This window comes from Ischnura elegans, chromosome 5 (genome assembly GCF_921293095.1).
Source record: "Ischnura elegans chromosome 5, ioIscEleg1.1, whole genome shotgun sequence".
Classification (NCBI taxonomy): Eukaryota; Metazoa; Arthropoda; class Insecta; order Odonata; family Coenagrionidae; genus Ischnura; species Ischnura elegans.
Window position 1 is genome coordinate 86311928 of NC_060250.1, and position 22564 is coordinate 86334491.

Sequence of the window (22564 nt, forward strand, 5' to 3'; positions counted from 1 at the left end):
GACTTCTAAACTTTAATCCAAGATTGATGTAGCACGAATATATCGATATGTGATCCATATCGATAGATAACTTTAATCTTCCGATTGTATTGAATCGCTTATATCGAGATAATTGAGTTATTTGCCGGAAAACTTAAATATCAAGGGCAAAGTAAAAGAAAAGATCAAACCAAGAAAAGATATTACTATTGGTGCCAATTGCCTGAAATGCCTAATTTAACCGACATAGACCGAAGTGATACCCTTCAATTGGCTGATTCCGCGTACACATTTCGTTCTACAGCCGAGATTCGTATCCTTTAATAACAGCTGGCATTGACCAACATATAAAACACATCTTACATAGAATGATTTTCCATTGCTTTGTAGTATTCTTAACATTTTTCCAGCCGAAAAGTTTGGCTCGATATTTTCATGTTATCAGCATTTCAATGGCGTTCAATCCAGAGTACTGAATGATGTGTTGTATACAGGTAACTGTTTCGTTCGCCATGATATTTAGAAAAAATGGTTAGCATAAATCAATATACATGCATAGGTGTGCACGTCTGTTACTTATACCACTTTTCCATCGGAAATTTTATGTTCACATGAAGGAGATAAGTATACGAAAGGTTTTCAACATCCATGATATTTTCTTGTTTTTATTTTATCATGTCAGCATTTTCCTGTTGGCTTATTAGGCTGTTGAGTTAATGGAAATGATAATGGTTTAAAGTGAACGTAGTTGTGGCGACGTATGGATTATATCATATTTCCTTTTTCATTAGATAAATCATTGGTTGTGGCAGCACCAACTGGGTCTGGAAAAACTGTGATCTTTGAATTGGCAATTGTGAGTTTACTCATTAAACTGGAAACAAAAAACTATGAAGGAGATTTCAAAATAGTGTATAGTAAGTCACAGCGATTTCCATTTTACTAGTTTTAACAGCCCTCATTAGTATATTGTATTTGTCATGCTAGCTTAAGTTTCAAATTTGTTCATTTTATTCCATTCTACATACATTGAGTTTACAGAAGCTTGTGAAGGACTTCCAAAGAAAAGGATTTTTAAGTATGGGCTGAGACTGTGATGAAATGTCGAGAAAGTTCTTGTTGCTGCATTTAACTTGTTTTAACTCTCTTGTTCCTTATACTGGAACTGCAATTCAGAACTCCTTTTATATACAAATCTGTCTTGAACTCATATGAAATTGGCTGTCTTTAAAATTTCTGTGATAGTGTGCTGTAACTGCTTAGCTCTTCTGTAACTTACTTGAGAATCTATTTTGTGTATTTTTCAATCAAAATTTTTACCTTTTGGTAGGGATTTTTGATATATGTTTCAATTCTTATATTTTCCTGCTGGTGCCTACAAAAGGAATATCCATGCCATAAGTGGACTCAACCCACCAACACTTTCTTAGCATTCCTCCGTGGTCAAGCAATTTTTCTTTGTTAATATCATTGACAATTCAACCTGTCATCACAGATTCCTGCTGTGAGGAGGATTGTAAAAGAGTATAGGAGGGTAGGGCCCAAATGATGAGGAGTGGCAGTATGATCTCCCTAACCTGGTTGTCAAGTAGGGCCTGAAAATATCTCCGACCATTGCTACCTCGGTGGTCAATTCCCTTTCTTCTGCGACAGCTACATATAGCCAAAATTTGTTCATTTTCATCGTAAAATTCATGCGACTGTAGCCCACCTGAAGTCTTCTGTGTGTGAAAATTCCCATCCGCTCTAGCTGACATTTGACTCAAAAGGGTTAACCTTTTCCTACTAAATACGAATATATACATGTGGACGTTTCTTGACCTGGGAGATGAAAGCTGCATATTTTCGTCGGATGTTTTCGTACGCAAATGAACAAATGCCGCATATATATATATGTTTCGTAGCTCTCCCTCTTTTATAATGATCAGGGGTGTAAGACGTCTTTGCTTTGGGACCCAACCCTGCGGGTTTTAGGCTTTACTGTCAAAATCTGGGAGCAGGTACCCAGACCCCTCATCTTATATTACCCCTCTTAGTGGTAAGGTACAGCGGTCTTACAATTGTTTATCCAGTCAGGTTTCGAAATAAATATTTCTTCTTTTCTCAAGAATTGTAAACTAAGAATTGAATTCTTTGTCTTTCGAGCAGCATTTACAATTTTTAAATGAAATTCTATGATAGCTATTAACTTATATCTCGAGTTCTGTATAAACATCAACATGAAAATTGTTTCTGCATTAAATGCGTTAATATTGACCAGAGAAATTCGTTTAAAATTTGACAATGCTCAGAAAAAAATTAGGAATGCAATTCAAAGTCAGCAATTTACGTGCAAGCAACAATTATCCATGTATCAAATACATATAAGCGATCCATAAGTTGACCGCGAACCAATGCCGCAGGTAGGGTCGTAAACCGGGAAAGGAGGGAGCACAACTGCTCTCAGAGTCCGAGATAATGTGGAATCCCTGCTAGGAAGGGTCGAAAAAGGTTGGAGCTGAGAGCTTGTGATTATCTGCGAGACCCTTCTTAACGAATGTCTCCAAAAATGCTCCATACCAGGGGAAAGAAGTCTCTTGCAGCTCAGTACAGCAGTCATGCTAAGACGAAAACTCCACCATCTCGAAAGGGTTAGGTAATACTCCTCTTTCAAGGTGCAGAGTCATGGTCACTCATCTGGAAAAGTTATTATGCTTTATGCTGAGGTGTTCATTAAACGTCAAGGAAAACGAAATTTTCCACTCTATGCATTTGGATTTTAGAGAAGGAACTACAAAACACTCTAATCTGTGGAAAAATATGCCAGGGAAGGCTATAGGTATTTGGTGAGTGAATCACCTGTGCATCTTGATGTATTTTTTACTCTTAGCAAGGCACTCTAATAACACCATGGCTTTATACTGCATGAATTAGTAATTGTAGACTAGTAATTTTGCTTCAAGAAATAAGGAAGGGAAAACTAAATTGATCCAAGAAATCCAAGTGATGAGATGAATTAGTGAGCTTCACAACTTTGAATATAATGCAGAGGCAGTCATGCTGAGGCATATATGCACATACATTTTTTAGATACTAAGGCAATGCTTGGACTATTCATAGTGTAAGAATGGCACATCTTGCATTCTGTCTTATAGTTGACTAGTAGTACTGCTAGAACACACATTAGTTTGTGGTGAGATCTATACCCAGCTCTGGCCCAGAATTGATTGGCCCAACACGGCATCAATTAGTTCATGACCTTGTTGAGCTCTCGACAAAGCTCCCAATTGATCTCTGCATTCTCTTTGGGTTTTCACCGTGTCCATTGGGTTTTGGCGACAACAGTTTTGCTGACATTGCAGTCAGGGTCTTCAGGTCGAAGGTGAAGTAACTAGGAAAATTTCCGTCTTATATAGGCCTCTTCATCCCACTGCTGCTCTCTCATTGGTCGGTGGTTGTCCATCTCTCATTGCTGGTCTCCCATTGGTTGGTGGTTGGAGAATCCTTTTCCATGCGTTATGCAGGCCTTGATCCCTGTTAAAATTTGCCTGTGTTTTTGCTATCTCAATAGCTTCTCTGATAAGGCGAGGGAAGTATTTATTTTCTTTTGCTATTATTTTGGCATCTTCAAAGAGTATATTGAGTCCAGGTTCACTCCAAGCATGCTCAGATATGGCTGAGAGCTGTTTGTTTTTAGTAGCCCTTCAATGTTCCTGCAGTCGGATTTTCATCGATCTGAAAGTCTCGCCGATGTAATATTTTCCGCATGAGCAAGGCACTTGATATATTCCCTCATAAAGGTTCATTGGGATTTTGTCCTTTATTCTGGGTAGTTTGTCTGATATTTTTGTCATGCAATTGAAACTTGTTATGACATTGTGCTTTCTGAGAACTCTGGCAATCTTTTCTGATGTACCCGCCACGAAGGGAATTGCGGCGTATGCTTCTGGCTCCAGCTGGTTCTCTTCCTCAGAGGTCCTTTTCAGGGCTGCGTCTTTGTTCTCCTGCTCCACAAATCTTCTATTCACCATGCTTCTGCTATAGCCGTTCCTTCCTAGCGCTTCAATGAGATGCTTCTTCTCCTAAGATAGTGACTCGGTGTCTGAGATGGCATAGACGTGATGTATTAGTGTTGCCACCAAGGAGATTTTTAGCATTGGGTGGTGATGTGAAGAAGCGTTCAGGTAGCGGTCAGTATGCGTCTTCTTTCTCTGAACGGCATGTCCTAGGAGCCCATTTCTTCTTCTTTTTACCAAAACATCCGGTAAGGGAAGTTGACCATCATGTTCCGTTTCCATGGTGAATTTAATAGCGTGGTGCTGTGAGTTGAGATGCTGTAGGAATTTCTGCAGTTCTTCAGCACCATGGGGCAAAACGATGAACATGTCATCAACGTTTCTCAGCCAGAGTGATGGTTTCTTCTCGTACGATGCGATGGCCTTTTCTTCTAAAAACCCCCTGCCAAAGGCCTTTTTAGGTGGCTTATGGGATGGTATGTAGATGTTAATGTACAAATTAATATGGACAATTTTGGTGGACCAGAATGGAAAATGCACAAATATATGAACCAAACAAATTAGAATACATTCTATTTTCTGTTCATGCGTTCTTTCTTGAGGTGGGTGGTTACACGATGCATTTTGGTGTGCATTCTAGCGTTCATATGTTTAGACATTAACTCATACAGGTTAATGTATTGTGTAACAAAGCCTTACCTGTGTGGTCTAGCTTGTTCTGTGGAAATCTGGGGCACCACTTGGAGGATGTTACTCTTCACCATGGATGATGGTCTCAACCAATAGCAGATCGGGAAACCTGCTGATCCATCCTAGGATCAATTGTCCTTCAAACAAGTGGAGATATGCTTTATAATAATAATAATAATAATAATAATAATAATAATAATTTTTATTGTTCCTAGAGATCACATGTTCCGGTGACATTGGAAGTCGTCAAAATAAAGTAAATAATTAAAGTAATAGTTACAAATAAATGAAGTGATATAACATTTACAATTTTTACAGATAAAAGAAAAAGAGTTACAATTTTAGTGGTTGATGGGCAAAGATTACTCCGAGCCCAACATAAAATCCTTCAGGCTATAATAGTTATTTTCCATTAAATATTTCTTCAAAGCATTCTTGAATGGCGTAGGTGGGAGACATTTAATATCATACGGTAGCCTGTTGTATATTTTTGATAGGGAGAAAAGGGGTCCTTTTTGGCAGAAAGTGCTATGGTAGTCTTTGAGGTGAATGTCATTGGTGGTTCTGGTAGCGTGATTATGGAGAGAACTATTTTTTGGAAAGTATTCAGGGTTATTCTTAACGAAAGAGGCACAGTTGAGTATGTACAGTGATGGGAATGTTAGTATTTTCAGATCATTGTAAAGAGGTAAGCCAGGTGCTCGCATAGAAACTCTGGCCATGGCTTTCACTGCACGTTTCTGCATAGAGAAAACTTTGTGGCAGCAGCTAGCATTACCCCAAAAGATGATGCCATAAGTTAGGTGAGGATATATTTTGGCATAATATATCATCTTCAGAGTATCAATGGTGGTTACTTCAGCCAGCCTTCTTATAATAAATATGCCAGTGGATAGTTTATTCGTTATATAATCAATATGTGATGACCAGTCAAGGTTGTCAGTGAGGATAACACCTAATAATTTTGTTGAATGTGCCCGGGAAATCACGTGAGGACCAACATTTAAGATCATACTTGAGGTACATGGAGACCGGTTGCCTTGGAACTGAAGAAAAACTGTTTTGTCAATGTTGACTTGAAGGGCGTTATCATGACACCATTCTGACATGTTGTTGATACTGCTTTGTGTGGTATTAACTAGGTCGCTCCTATTTACCTCACTTGAAATGATTGAGGTGTCATCTGCATATAGAATGGCATTTTGGAGGAGGGGTTTGTCTGGCAAGTCATTAATGAAAATTAGGAATAGCAATGGCCCTAGTATAGAACCCTGTGGTACTCCTGCTTTCACAGTAAGGGGATTTGACTTAACTACTGTAATGCTTTTTGCTGTTCTGGAGGTATATTTGACAAATTGCTGACGGTCAGTTAGGTATGATGACAACCAGGAGAGAGCTTTCCCCAAGATGCCCACTGACTGCAGTTTAGAGAGGAGAATTTCATGATTAATTCGATCAAAGGCTTTGCTTAGATCAAAGAAAACACCAGCTGCTAATTTGCGTTCCTGAAAAGCTGTGCATAGTTGGTTTAGTAACTGAAAGATGGCTGTACTTGTGGATTTGGATTTACAGAAACCGTGTTGGGCATTTTTCAGTATTTTAAAGGTTTTGAGATAACTCATTACACGATGGTAAAAGAGTTTTTCGAATATCTTTGAGAAGGCAGACAGTACAGATATAGGTCTGTAGTTTGCCGAGTCATTTAGAGGGCCCTTCTTATGAATTGGGGTAATTGAAGCATATTTGAAAAGGTCTGGGAAGACTCCAGAGCATATGGAGGTATTAAATATGTCAGAAAGGGGACCAGCAATGACTTTGGCAACATGCTTAATTATAGGCATGGGTATACCATCAGTACCTGCTGACCAACTATTTTTGAAGGAGTGAATAATGTGAATAATTTCAGTTTGCGTGCTTGGGAAGAGAAAAATACTCTGTTCGGGGTTGACTACTTTGAAATCAATTGTGGAATTCAGGGTTGAGGGTGAGTAACAGAATTGTTTATTGAAGCTATCTGCAGTGATTGATGGATCAGAGCAAGGAGTGCCATTGAAGAAGATCGGGGAGGGGGTCAGGGTTCCACAGGAGGATTTTGTGTTATCTTTGATCACTTTCCATGAAGCCTTTATAATGTTGTTTGAGTTTTTTATGTATGTATCAATTTTAATCCTACGTTCATTGTATACCATAGATTTAAGGTCTTTCCTGGCTACTTTGTAACTGGGAATCAATTCATTTTTACCGCTTTTTATCAGGGAGTATTTGATATGATTATGCTTTTATGAAGATTTTATTACCCTACATTTACCCATCTTCTTCAGAGTGTCCAGGGACTAGGAAAATTGGGAATTGTGCATGAATTTTAGTCCCTGGAATTATGCATGAATTATTTTTAAATTTTTAGTCCAACCTGGAATTTCAAACTCTTTTATTTCTAATTTATTTCACTTAAAATTTTGCCAGTTCAACACCCAATTTCTGGCCTAAAATTCGTTTGTCATAATTTTAAGTGTAGTAGCATGGTAGAATGTTTACAGCCACATCAAATCGTGGAATCAGACAAGACAACAAACTCGAAATGTCTAGCACGCTCGACTCAAGTAAGATTCAAAAACACGAACAATAGAATTGCAGTTTACGTCAACATTTACTTAGGAGGACGAAGTAACTTCTCGGCTGGCATTGAATATATTTAAATTTTACATACAATTTATGCTAACTAACATAATCCTTGTCCTTGTAAATACATTGGTAAATATAATATTATATAGAGGCATTGTAGTAATTTTGGATGCTTTAAAATTCTTATTTTAGGGTCTTTAAGGGTTATCTCAATCGAAATAACTATGTATGCCCTATTTAACTGGAACAATGAATCCCTTTATTCAGGCACGAATACAAGTGTGTCTCACTCAGAAAATAGGAGAATCATGATGGCCGCGGATTCAGTCACAGGATCGTGCTATGGCTGGCAGGTCTAACTCGTTTGGACTCCAGGACGCTACTCTCGGATAAGGGCACCAAATCCTTAGGGTCCCGTTACCGGTGCCAAGGGTCCTCCACATGTCTCCCTCCAGGCGGTACTGCCTTTTGACGGTAGCGCACAATGATTTGAACGCTACACCACCCCCTCACCAGTGATAGAGATCTGGAATGATAGAAAGAAAAGCAACAAAAAAGGGAAACGGAAAGGAGGGGTGAAGGTTGGGTGCTAATGGGGAGTTAGGTCGCAAAGTCGTGCAGGTGCGCTGGGAAATGGACTCTGCATCTGAATCTGGTTATCTGGCCATCGGCAACCGGCACCATTCCGTCACGCTGGGGTAACGGCAGCTGTTCGGCCGTCTCTGTGGGCATCAGTGCTGCAGCCTCCCAGAGTGGCCATGGAATGGTCATAGGTGGTGCTGTAGGCGTGGATTGGATGTCCTCAGAGGCGATGAAGGCGGGCTTGAGGCGTTCAATGGAGACCATCACCTCTCGCCCATATAAGCGCAGCACGTACCCCTTGCTGCCTCGCTGGAGGACCTCGAATGGGCCCTAGTAAGGCGGCTGTAAGCCACCGCGGGACCTATCATCTCGAACGGAAACAGAAGGGGAGGAAGCCAAAGTTTTGAAAATAAAAATGGCTCTTTCACCGTGGCAGGATGTGGGCCAGGGGCTCAATTTGTACATGTGCCACCGCAGCTGCACCACGTAATTGGACTGGTCATTCAATGTATGGCCAGTCGATGGCGTTAGAATCTCGCCAGGGAGACTCAGCGGTTCTCTGTACACCAACTCCACGGAGGTGGCCCTGGGATCTTTAAAGGCTGAGCAGAGGCCCAATAGGATGGCTAGCAGGAAATCCGTCCAGCCTTCGGATTCGTGGCAGCGTATGGCTGCCTTCAGTTGCCGGTGAAGATGCTCCACTAACCCATTGGTGGAAGGATGGTAGGTGGTTGTCCTCAGGTGTGTGGCTCCCGAGAGGTCGGCCAGCTTCCGAAAGAGGAAGCTTTCGAACTGGCGGCCTTGATCTGTTGTGATATGGCGGGGCGTGCCAAAACGTTAAATCCATTTTCGAAAGAATCTTTGGCTACCTCAGAAATGGGGAAAGCTTCCGGCCAATGCGTGTAGCGGTCGACTAAGGTAAGGCAATATTGGAAACCACCAGAGTATGGCAGGGGGGCCACCAGTTCCAAATGTACATGCTCGAACCTGTGGCTGGCAGTAGTGAAATCACCAATTGGGGGGTAAACGTGCCTCGTCACCTTATTCTTTTGACAAGGTACACAATTCTGGGCCCATTCCTTGCAGTCTTTCTTCATAGAGGGCCACACAAACGGACTAGCGACGAGTTGAGCTGATTCTTTAATCCCTGGGTGAGACAGGCTGTGGAGGGAATTGAAAACACGTCTGCCAAGGGGGGGCGGGCACATAGGGGTGGGCACGCATGTGAGGATCACATTGCTGTCAGGTGCACACACTTTCCTTAACACAAGGGAATAGGAGCCGGTTCGCAGGAGCACAGTGAGTTCTTCATCTGCCTCTTGCTCCATGGCAAGGTCTTCCAAAGACATGGCAGGCTATATAGCCTCCATGCACGAGAGTGTTCGCAACAATATGGTCTTTGCCAGCGATATAGCAATATTGCTAGTGAACTGGCTAATGTAGCTTAAATAGCAAAAAGCACTTTTCCGGTTTCTGTTGGAACATGAAAATTAGCGGCTTATGGTCAGTAAACACAATGAAATGTCGCCCTTCAACTATATGACGGAATTGTCAAATAGCGTCGTGCACCGCCAAGAGTTCACGATCATATGGGCTGTACTTCCTTTAAGGTGCCGTCAGCGTCCTAGAGAAAAAACTCAAGGGTTGCCAACCGTCGTCTGTGCGCTGCTGAAGGGCGGTGCCGATAGCGAAGTCCGATGCATCCGTAAATAATGCCAGTGGTAGGTAAGGGTTGGTTTGGGCGAGCATAGTGGCCTACGCTAGGCTTTGTTTACAAGTCTCGAAGGCTTTCTTTTGTTTGGGAGTCTATTGCACTGGCTCCTTCCCTTTCACTTTCCCCCCAACAAGTCACTTAAGGGAGCTTGGAGGGTGGCTGCGCCTGGGACGAAACGCCAGTAAAAATTAATTTGTTCCTAAAAACTGCCTCAGGCCTGTTATTGTTTGTGGCAGCAGATACTCCGTGATCACCTTCACCTTTTCGGACAAGGGAGTAGAACCATCACTAGAAACCCAGTAACCCAAAAATGTCACCACTGGTTGGGCGAACATGCACGTGGCTGGATTTATAACAACACCGTATTCATTGAGGCGAGTGAGCAGTTGGCAGAGGTGCTCTTCTTGTTCTTCCTCGGATGCGGAAGAAACTAAGATATCATCAACATAGGCAAAACAAAAGTCTAATCCGCGAAGCACTTCATCCATAAAAATGCTGAAATCTCTGTGCAGCGTAACGTGGGCCAAATGTCATGAATTTAAAGCCAAAACGGAGATTTGATGGTGGTTTTTGGAATAACCACATCATGGTACATACATGAAAAGTCTCATAATCATACATCAGTATGTAGGCCCTGGGGTTTTCATGTCTAGGTTGTTACCAGAATTTTTTAAATATGCAGTTCAGGTTGTTTTATCTAATGCATATTGGAGTGTGGACTTAGCCATGAAAAAATCTTATTTCAATAATTACTAAGTTGAGAACATTTAGGCACTAATAGTAAAGAAATTGGCTCTAAAAATTTCAAAATAGGCACTTAAAATAGGGCTTAAAATTTTTTTTCCATTTTGGACGATTCCATTGGTCCTGGAATTGCTAAAGGCTAAGCTTATAATCAGGTTTTCCAGGGACCTGACAAACAGAACTTGGCATACATCAACACCTTGGATATTGAAATATCCACCTAGGTGGGACTCGAACCTGTAATCCCAAGATTAGCAGGCAAATACTTTACCTTGCCACCACTGAGGCTGGCTCGAAACATAATGAGGCTTATTGTCACAAAGAAGCATCTGACATTTTAAACTTGGACTGAAATACACAATGACTTTTCTGATGGAGAGGAATGAGGATAAACTTACTTATAAAATCATCCCTTATATCTATGATACAGTTGAAGGGAAAACATAACTCAAGGATACTACTCGTCTTGGTGCAAACCTTTATGTTGGGGGATGTGTTCACATGATATTTTTGGTCTACGCATGTTCAGACACACATAACGATCAATTATGTGGCATGAGGTAAATATTAACATATGTATTACCATCCAGGTTTTCTCTATATAATCTCTTTAATTCTTGATGAATGGATTTTCCCAAATCACTTGGTGTATCAAAAGGGTAACTCTCCACCGTTCAGATTTTATCTCTAGCCATTTCCATTTCTCTTGCCTCCAGCAATGACATGATTGATAGCATAGTGATGATGGCTTAATTTTCTTATTGACATTTTCTTATTTCTTATAGCATATTCAATTACATTATTTCAGCGTTGATAGATTAGAAAAAAAAAACTGAAGTAACAGACTAGCTGCGCACTAAAGAGAATTTTGGTGGCATGGGAAAAATTTTGCTTTTATAGGCCCTTAAATAGGTGATATCAGCAGAGAGAGGCATGAACAGGTAAAATAAGCATTTTTAGGCGGTGACAAATAGCGTTAATTTCACCATAAATAATCCTAAACGAACGTATAACTTCATAAAATTGGTTTACTGTGTTAAAGATAAAATAGACACATAAGGCTATGTCCTCAGCGTCCTAATTACACACTTTACTGAAAGAGTTGGCGCAAAGTACTAAGAAGATTTCTAGCACCCTTCAGTGCCTTGAATTGCCTCTGACTGGCTGTTAACTTTTGTAGGGTCATAGGTTTTTCAATTAATTGGCTGTTTTTTTGTGTACATTCTCATTTCATCTGCATTGTTTCCCAAACCTTCCAAGATTTCCCAAATCCAAGAGGGACATGACTTTTATCATATTCTTAAATTGTTTCCATTGCATCATGTGCCATAATATAAGTCTATTGATTTATTAAGTTATGCTCCAGAGGCATTCTTATTAATGGTACTTACAATAATGATATCTTGGGACATAACAATTGCATAATTTGATGAAAACTAACCACAGATAAATTAGTTATTTTACATTTCTGCCATTATTGATTGCCTCAGATTTTAAATTTTATGATTTGATTCTTTGATCAGTTGCACCCATTAAAGCTTTATGCTCTGAAAAGTACAGAGATTGGTCCATGAAATTCTCCCAATGTGGCCTAAGGACTCTGGAAGTGACTGGTGATACAGACACCACTGAGTATTCAATGTTGCAAAATTACCATCTTATTATAACGACTCCAGAGAAATGGGATTCATTGACCCGCAAGTGGAAAGATAATAAACATCTGATGCAAGTTGTTAAATTAATCATGATTGATGAGGTTTGTTGAAAATCTAACTTTATTATAAAAGTATTATGTTCTGTTACAATGTGAATATGATTGTAGGATTGATCACTTCTTTTTCATCTGTAAATAAGTAGCATTCATAAATCCATCCCTCATGTATATTCTTTATGAAGTCAGTTTTGATAATTTTTCCACCATTTTACCCTGTGTAAGGCAGGAATACGTTTCCTGAAATTAAATTCTTTGAACATACCTCATCATCCCCTGAAAATAAAATAAGTGTGTGAGAAAAGGCTGGGCTTGACTAGTTAAAGAAATAAGGCAACCATAATCTAATGCCTGAGACTGGAAATTTGAGCTATAAAAGCTTTGCTTGAGAGCATTAATTGTTTGCTAATTAAACTTTATTTAACAATCATGCAAAATGTTGGTTTTAAGGTTATTCAATAATGAAATTTTAGAATAACAATATTTTTTAAAGTTTTTCTTAACCCATGCTGTGAAAAGTACAGAGATTTATCTGTTCTGAGCTTGTGAATCTACATCCACCCAAGTAGCAAAAGAATATTGAAAAATGATTTTAAAATTATTTCAAATGATTTTAAAATCAAAATATCATAAGATGGCTTGACTTTTTCAAGATTTTAAAATAATGTATTAGGCGTTGCTCTTTTTAAGTCTTGTACCATTTGATCTCATTTTGTTGATAGTATATTCTTGGAAATGCAGGAAGTAATAGCTTATTTTTGCCAAAAATGTTCGTTTTTTAATTTCACAGAAAAATAATTATGTGAACATTATTTTAAAACAATTTCAAAATTATTTTACACACATTTTAAAATAATTTTAAAATAATTTTGAAATAATTTGATAATTATTTTCTAATCATTTTAACATAATGTTAAAATCATTTTAACATAATTTTGAAATAATTAGGTCATTTCAATCTTAGTCATACCAGTGTGATAAAATAAACCAGTATAAACATTCTCATTCCTTGGAGGTGATTGTGGTAACTGACAAGTAGCTTTACATAAAACAAGTAATACAGATGATTTTGGAGACTTTGTCTACCAAAAATGAATCCCTTTTTTCAAAAGTGAGCTTGAATTTCGCCATCTTGAAATCCACAAAACAGTATTTTTTGGCAGTTTTCCATAATATTTCTAGAAATTTAAAATAATGAATTTCTGGGAAAAATATCCCAAAATGAAGGCATATCATCAAAAAATGGACAGTGAACGATCCGAGAATGCAATCAAGGAACACCTGAAAACACTCTCAATATGTGCTTTATTGCATACTAAAAAGGGATAAGGACTGAGTATGCATGTTTCTAGAATGAATTCGTTTCAAATCCAAACTCTGACATCTGATTTCCAAGATGTCAAGGTGTGTATGGTCAATGGTGGGATTTCCGTGATAACACGCAGAGAAGGAGGTTCTGTAATTGTCACGATGCATGTACCATTTCCTTCAAAACATTCATGTCTGTTGACGCCAGGATAATTGTTAGGTGGGAAATTTTTTTTTACTGTTCCTGGCACAGTTCGAAATTTCAAACATGTGTTTACTTACATCATATTAACATAGCAATTAATCATTTTTAAAAGAGGCTGAATTAGTTACAACATATTTTAAAACTATTTTAAAATCTATATTTCATAGCTTATACAAGAGTAGGACATATTTTAAACTTATGTTAAAATCATTTTGAAATGGTGAAAAAAAGATTTGTAACGTTGAAACAGAGAAAGCTAATATGTTTTCAAAATGATGTTAAAATCATTTTAAAATGTTCTCGCAATATATTTTAAAATAATTTTTACATAAGATTTTGCTACTTGGGCAGTTCTTGACTCCATATGTAACAATACTGCTGCATCTCTGCCATTCCAAACAGCTCTTGGTGGCTTGCTGCGGTCAGTCACACTCAATTGATTGGGAAAGACTGTTATCTTAATTGGGTGTGCCTTTTCAGTGAAATATTTTCATTTGGAGGCATGGATGCAATATTTTACACATTATTTTGGTGATATTGTGGAATTATTTGTTCAAATATTATATCCTAATAAGAGCAAAGTTATTTCCTAACATTGATGACCGCAAATGAGAGAACTTTCACGAAACAAATACCAAGTATGAGTACATATACTGCACAAGCTAATTTATTTCTAGTAATTCAAGTGTAATTCAGGGTTCATTCACAATTTTTATTTTACTGTCAATTTTGATACCGTATCAAAAATGAAGACATGTATTTTCCCATTAGCTGACCTGTCAGTGATGGTGGGTTAGGGTGCAAGGAAGCAGTGGTGGTATTTCATCAGATCATCAGAGAGTATGGGAACATTCTTTTGATAAGGTGCTGGTGGAATGGGAAGAATAGGGGATATCAGTAATTCTCCACCTTGGAGGTGAAGGTTTAGATGATTGGGGAAGTAGAGGTTTAATAGGAACCTTAATATGTTAGAGGGATTATGTCTCTTTAGGGGGATCGAGTTGTAATTACCATTACCACTGGCAAAGATGACTTAATGATTTCAGTCAAACATTTATTGTGTATGCAAGTTTCTGGGTAGCCAATCCATTGAATCTGCTGTTTGATTTAATTGATACGGCAGCCCTTTGAATTCCCAGCTCACATTAATATCCCATTAACTTCTCCGCTGAATCTATACAAGCTTAGCCATCCATTTTATATTTCCGAGAAAGTTGGGCAAAATTTCCTTTAATTAAAATTTCCCAAGAGTGAGTCTTGTGGAAGAGTTCAGAGATTAGGGAATCTAGATGTCAGTATACTCCCAAGAAACCAGGTGGTACATGTCTAATGCCCATGTGGTGATGTGTGCTTACTTTGACTCTACCTAGTTGAGCACCAGGTGACTGGTATTGCATGCCTTTAAATCTAGCTAAATGACCCCGAGAGGGTGAGACGGGGTAGAGAAATAATAAAGGCTAATTCAAGGCTTATCAGTAAGCATAGCTCATTGCAAAATGAAAAGGGAGTCGTTAGCATATCGCTGCTATTATTATCAGCCCTTACTATTTTATTTTACATAGCTAATCTAGCACATGGATTGATTTCAACGTGCCAATAGACGAAATTACCCTCTTAGATTCCTTTAGCTTCACCTCTGGTACTGAGATAAGTGATTGGTAGCCTCGATAGTTTGGAAATAGTAGGATAATTAGTTGATGGGGATGAATGGTATTGATTGTTGACTACATATTACAAAGTCTAAAAAGAGAGGTCATTAATGGAAAAATTAATTGGATCCAATATTTAAAAATATTGTCACCAATAATCACCTTTTTCTTTAGTCGCTCTAACCATATCCCAACATTTTTGACATGGCTTGATTTTGTCCTTCCTCATTTTATCTGATATCTGTCTTAGTTTGTGATGAGGGTTTTATTTTTCTGTCAATTACAGAATATGTTAGAATGAAAAGGGTTTTCATTTTGACACAATTCATGTTCTGACTCAGAAGAATGAGCCATTCATCAGAGTCTGGACATGAATTCATATTATTATAAAATAATGAATGACTTTGTATAAAATTTTAATAAATATTTGCATGCGTCAATTACGAATACATATAAGTTTGTAATGGAAAAAAATGAAAACACCAAAAAACTAATAGCATATAGCCAGGGTAAATATGTAATTAACAAAAATACAGCTCTGCAATGAAAATATTCATCTAGTTTATGCTATGTTTTTCTTTCGTCTTACTTTAATTAATTAATCATACACATAGGTCCATCTTTTGAATGATGAAAGCAGGGGTCCTACAATGGAAGCAGTTGTAAGTCGGATGAAAACAGTTCAAGGAACCATTCTCCATGATTTGCGGATGCACCAAGCTGCTTTCTTGCGGGAAGGATGGGGAGATGTTGAAGAAGAAAATTTAGATAATGAAGATATTGCCACCCTGCCGATGCGCTTTATTGCTGTGTCTGCCTGCATCCCTAACATCGAAGATGTAGCAGTGTGGCTTGGGGATAGTGAATGCCCAGCAATATCTTACAAGTATATTTATGAATTTCTGAACAACTTTATGGATATAATATTTAGGATGGCCTGAGAAATAATTACATATCGACCTATCCTCAATATAGGTGCCTCATAAAATTTTCTCTCATCTCAGAATACATATTGTTATGAACCTCAGTATCATGATATCAATGCACCAGAAATAATTGTACAATATTCTCATGATGGATTGATTTCATACTTGTACCGATTCTTATTCTGTCAATTATGATCTGATCCTGATCCTATTAGTACTGATTTCATTGCTCCTTAAAAATATGCATTTTATTTTCTCGACTCAAAGTAATGACAAATATTTAATAACTTCATTAATTACTGTATTTCTCCGAATATAGTCCCCCTCTGAATATAGTAGTCCCCCCCCTAATTTTGAGACCTCAGTTTTGGGAAAAAGTTTAAAAAATGCATTTGAATATAGTCCCCCTTTTCTTTTACCGCTGACATTTTTGGAAAAAGAAAGGGGGACTATATTCAGATAATTATGTAATCACCAAGCACAAGGGGGACTATCTCTATAAAAATTATGAAAACCTAAGTACTCAAGTTGCGGGCATAATTTTACATTGATTTACTCTTGAAAAGGGTAGTGAAGATCAATTAAAAAATGAGCATTTCCATACTTATCTTAGTTTATGTGCTAATAAAATATATCATGCTACTTTAGCTTCTCCAATTAACCCTTCCGATGTATATTTTGTCGGATTTCTCTGATAAAAAAGGTACCTAAATCGGGTAGAGTTTTTGGTCTGGTGGAGCGCATCATGAAAAAGTGAATGTTGCTGCAATCTCAATATGCATAATAGAAAAAAAGGTACTATTTTGCTATAAAATGAATGTGTATGGCAAGAGGGTCAGATAGGTAATTTACGATATACTCCAAGCAATTTTTAAAAACCTAGAGTATGTCAAAATCATGGAATGAGCAGAAAATGGAAAGTTGCCTGGCATACAAATATTATGGGATAGGCACTTTAAGGGTTTTAGATATTTTTGTTGGGGATTGGGTTGGTGTGGTGGCTAGAGCGTTGGCTTCCCACCCGGCGGGCTCGGGTTCAAATCCCGGTGGTGGAAGAGAATTTTCAGAGACTACCTGATCCATGCTTGAATGTTGTGTGGAGAACATTTAAAGTGCAACACTCCATCCGTCGGATGGGACATTAAGTTGTGGTCCCCTTGGCGCCTTTTGTAAAGAGCAGGCTAATGCCTATGCCGGGTTTCTCTCCATCCTTCCTTACCTACCCCTTCCCTCATGGCGCAAATGACCTCAGCTGTCGGTCGCCTCCTCCAAATACCATACGATACCATAGATATTTTGTTACATTGTCTAAAAATACCCATGACCCTTTGGAGTACCTCTGTGTAAAAGCCCATATCTTTCAGCAGAAACGGATTCAGAATTGATTTTTTTGCTGTCATAGTCAAGTTATTGATGAATCAAATTTATACATATTTAATGGATCATACATGGCTTCTATACATGGCTTTATTTTTCTACCACCAATTTCTTCTAAGTATTTCGCAACCCATGTTCGCTCCAGGAAGCTAATGAATTACCTAATCACTTTTTTGGGAAACCTCTGAAAGAAAGATCAAGTCAGAAATCTCCTCTTCCTCAAGGCCTACTATTTATTCACTCTTTCCTGAGTGACTTGTATCTTAGCATCCTTGCCTCTGCCATTGGAAGTAAAACTGAGTGTTTTGAGTTTTAGAAAAATACTGAGGAACATTTCAATTTTTAATACTATTGATGCATACCTTATCTATAAATATATATTTCAGGTTCAATGAAGACATGAGGCCTGTCAGATTAAAAAAAGTTGTCCTGGGCTTTCACTGTCCTGATAATTGGTCATCTTTTAGATTCAGCCTGACATTAATGTACAAGTTAAAAGGCATTCTACTTTCCCATGCTAGTGGAAAACCAACTCTGGTTTGTTGGACTACATCTGCAGAATGCTCTCCGGAAAAAAATTTACTAAGAGATTAAATAAAAAAAAAAGCATTTTCATTTCAGATATTCTGCAGTACTAGAAAAGGAGTGATACAGACTTCAATGGTGCTGTTCAAGGACCTTACCTTTCATTTTACCCAACATCAGCGGGAGAAGCTGTACTATGCTGCTAATCAACTAAATGAGAAGAAACTAAAAGGTACCTAAATGCTGTATGATTTCATAGTGGATGATTGATAGCTGGGTTGCCATGCTTTGCTTACTCTATGAAAAATGCTCAACTGTGTAGGACAGATAATATGATCACTATCAAGGGGCCATATAACAGCCAATTAGATCCTTTCATTTGCTTGTCTTCCTCCCGACACCTATAGTATTAGGCATTTAGGGAGAGTGAGTGCTCTGACAACAGCGTATAAATTTGATTGCTCTATGCTTGCTCATTCATAGTGCACAATCAGTTTTCAGTGCAGTCTCTTTGACTGCTAGGTGCCTAAACACTCATTGTTGATTTGCAGGACTTCAAAAAATCATATTTTTTATCAATATATAGTTGTTAGTGTCCTGCCATATGATTCAAAAGTACCACCATAATGATCCCTCATCTTTTCCCTTCAGGGGTTCCAATAATATGCTCTCTAGTATGCTTCCTTGCTCAGTGAACACTCTTTAAGTGCTGTCCTTCTCAATGCTCACTGGTCTTGTTTTGTCAATATCTCCCTCCATTGAGTATGAACTGGGTGACACAACCTATTCTATGCTCCATGTTGGGCTTCTCATTAAAATGCCGTCCTGACAGAATTTATACAAAATTTTATAAAATATTTGGATATAAATAATTCAATACTTTTGTGCCCAAATTCTAGTTTCAGGGATGCTGGAGAGGTGGCTCTAGAAGCTTATAAAGGGGATCAGGGGGCATATACGAGGGTGTATAGAAAAAGAAAGGTCTCCAACGACACCTATTTCTTGCGAGTTGCTAGGCAAAATTTAATTGCAGCACTGCATTTCTTGGTTCCTATATAATTTTAGGCCTAATGAACTATAACTCTCTAAGTTCTCAGTTAGAACTGCCCATGTATCACATAGTTGCAAACGTTAACCTGATCCAGAGAAAGAAATCTTGGAAAGAAAAGAGGGTCAGCAGTTTACTGAAATATTGGCATATGTCAGTTTCACTTCAGGCCACAGTTCATCATAATGTGTAGGAATTTTGAACGTATGTATAGTGAAGGGTAAGTGAGAAAGGTTAAGGTTTGGTGCAAAAATATATCATTCTTGTATTAACCACAACTGCATAATGTTTGTACCTGCATCAGCCAAGGGTTATCAACTTGCAAAGACACTGTAACGGAATGAGACATAAACTTTTGAGTGAATCCTAGGTATTCATTACTTAAACCTTAAGGGATGCCAAAGAACTAAGGAAGACTTATGACCACAAAGAAATTCCCTGTGAAGTATATGTGGTAGATCACTATATATGTTAGGAATTATGAATGCAATACAGTACCTAGAATTGTAGTCAAAAGTTACTTGTCACATCTACAATTTCCTTGATAGTCCATGATTTGGACTGAAGTGAGTAATCATTAATGTTGCTAGCAACCTCAGTTGTGTTGCATAAAAAATAATTAAAGAACATGCACAACTGGGGATGAAAACAGGCTCTTTCCTCCATAATGTTTAGTTTTATATCTTATAGACAGGTGTATGTACTTAGAATTTTAACTATACAGATTATATGATTCATTATGGCATTTCTTCGTAGACTTACTACTCTCTGGAATTGGATGCCACCATGCAGGAATTGCTCCTACGGATCGATATCTTGTGGAAGACCTTTTCAGAGCTGGATATCTTCCAATTCTTGTGGCGACATCCACATTAGGTGAGAATAAAAGAATACATAAATCCAATTGAACTGCATGAATGTTAAATTGTGATGCCTAAATGCATGCACCCGTAAGCAATGTGTTTGGTTGTGTTTCCTCAATTGCTGAATGTTATCAGCATAGACAGTCAATTTTTCCATTGCTTTAGTGTTTTATGAATTTCCTTACCAGCTATTTGTTCACATAAATCAAATTTGTTTTCACTAAATCTATAAAAATTTGTACTAAAAGAAGGTTAAAATTTCTTTGAAATCTCATCCAAATGCGTAAGTGAACATTTATTCTTATATTTACCATTGAAAATTAATTTTATGCTTGAAAAGGTGGCCATTCAAGTATCAAAATGAAATTTCCAGACTTTTCTACGTGTACATTTAACACCTAGATTGTGTTTTCAAAAGGCTGTAAATTATGCTGTTAATCATATGCAACATATTTTATGCAACTTTATGAGGCCATTCGTTTACTCTCAAGGTTTAACGAATGAATGTTTCTGGGATAGTTTATGGCAATAATATTTTTTGCAGCAATGGGAGTAAATTTACCTGCTCACTTGGTGGTAATAATGTCCACTGATCAGTATGTCAGAGGTGCTTATCAAGAATATCCAGAAAGCCAAGTGCTGCAGATGATTGGTAGAGCTGGGAGACCTCAGTATGATACTGATGCTGTAGCTGTAATAATGACTAAAAACCAGTTAAAGGTAAGTTAATCAACAAATAGAGATTATATATTGTCAATAATGCATGGTTGCACCAACAAATGTGTTGAACAGTTGGTTATCAAGAGTGCTCAAGTCAGTGTTACAGTCCACTTTCCAATACTGTCAACATAATGACTTCTAAGAATCATACAGGGTCTAAGGTCACTGAAATGTGTGCCAAACTGTTGCAATAGTTCGGCACACATTTCAGTGACCTTCACCATGGTACCACCAAATTACCGTATTTCTCCTAATATAGTCCCCCCCTAATTTCGAGGCTTCAGTTTCAGGAAAAATTATAAAAATGCATCTGAATATAGTCCCCTCTTTACTTTTACCATTGGCATTTTTGGAAAAAAAGGGGGGACTATATTCAGACAAATACGGTACTTATGAATAGGTGTTAAGGGTGCTAAAAGTCCTAACATCCATATACTCAACAACATTTTTAACCTCCAAGATTTATTTGAGGCCCAAAATCATTAGGATAGAGCCAGATTGTGGAGAAACCAATGTGCCGAACCATAGGTTTTAAATGGTGCTAAATTTAATGGCATTTGAATATTGGGCTCCTAATTTTGATGAGCCACTGGGGTTGTCAAAGGGTCAAAGCCACCAAGCTATGCACCAGACCATGAGAATAACCAATATGCAGAACCCTAGGTTTCATAGCTTTCTGAATTCAGTGGGGGGATCTCAAGATCCCTATTGTTGACCATTTAGCCTCCTATGGATCATTCAGAGTTAAATGACTCCAGTATATGAGCCAAACTGTGGAGACATAGATTGTGTCAAACCATAGGTTTGAAGCTGTGAAAATATCAACTGACAGTTTTAGATTTATATTTCAAACATTTAAGCTTTGAGGGATACTGTTGGACCACGAATAGGCATAGGGCTACATTTGAACATGCAAACGTAAGATGCTTTTGTGATGATTCATTATTTCCTGGTCCTAAGCTGAAAGTATTGTAAATGACAACCTTTCATTGGAAGAATTAGAATTTTAAATGTAAAAGAGATTCTAATAACATCACATAATGTTTTATTTGGGATCAGGAGCGCTATGAAAGATTAGTGGAGGGTCAAGAAACCTTGGAAAGCAACCTCCATCGTCACTTGGCAGAGCACCTAAATGCTGAAATTGTACTGCACACAATTACGGATGTGGCAGTTGCTATGGACTGGATTCATTCCACTTTCCTCTATGTTTGTGCCTCTCGGAGACCCAGTCGTTATTCTATTACATGCCCACCATCTGCTCCTCACAAGATTGAAAGTAAACTACAAGGTACATAATTATTTTATTATTCTCTGATTTGCAAACTCTTATATTTGCTGGACTATATCATTACTGTCTCATTAAAATGCCTCTCCTCGCAGATACCTAAGTAACTGTAACTAAGCAACATCACTTTGAAATTTACATTCTGCGAGCATTTGTATTATTTATTTAATTTTTTGGTATTTTATATCAAATATTTCCTTGTGCCCACTATCTTAAAATATTGAGTGTGGGTATCATTCATGAGTAACATAACACAACCAGTCTAAATACAACCAATGTGTCATGTAAGTGGAATTTTTTGAGCTAACAATATGAGATTAATACAGTAAACTCTTGATTTTACGAAGTCAGTGGGACCGGAAAATTGGCACTTCGTAAAATCGAGTTTCGTAAATTCAAACCTTGTTCATAAGTCACGAAAAAAATGTTCGCTTTTGTTTCTTCCGCCGTTTTTTGTCTTTAGTGGTCTTATTTAAATGTTTTCGGTGGTTATTCTCGGTATAATTCATAGAAAAGGCTTTTTGCTATCGATTTATGATGTGAAAAATCGTTAAATAATTATACCACCATAAAATTCCCATTTCTTGTTCATACTTCAACATCAACGATCGCTAAAGA

At 37.8% G+C, this 22564-nt stretch overlaps 1 protein-coding gene across 5 annotated transcripts in view; it reads left to right on the plus strand.

Annotated features, from left to right (window-relative positions):
- The first annotated feature begins 125 nt into the window (after positions 1 to 125).
- The window catches only part of LOC124159179 (probable ATP-dependent DNA helicase HFM1), a 50375-nt gene continuing 27936 nt past the window's right edge, over positions 126 to 22564 (plus strand). For 3 of the 5 annotated variants that reach the window (XM_046534805.1, XM_046534806.1, XM_046534807.1), the window contains exons 1-10: positions 126 to 292; positions 390 to 473; positions 771 to 896; positions 11850 to 12082; positions 15814 to 16085; positions 17889 to 18039; positions 18124 to 18259; positions 19832 to 19951; positions 20483 to 20658; positions 21718 to 21949. In XM_046534805.1, coding sequence (XP_046390761.1) covers positions 208 to 292; positions 390 to 473; positions 771 to 896; positions 11850 to 12082; positions 15814 to 16085; positions 17889 to 18039; positions 18124 to 18259; positions 19832 to 19951; positions 20483 to 20658; positions 21718 to 21949 — 1615 coding nt within the window. In that variant the 5' untranslated portion in view covers positions 126 to 207. Of the gene's footprint in view, positions 293 to 389; positions 474 to 770; positions 897 to 11849; positions 12083 to 15813; positions 16086 to 17888; positions 18040 to 18123; positions 18260 to 19831; positions 19952 to 20482; positions 20659 to 21717; positions 21950 to 22564 lie in introns of those variants that run through there. The other 2 variants (XM_046534808.1, XM_046534809.1) reach the window with 2 other exon arrangements.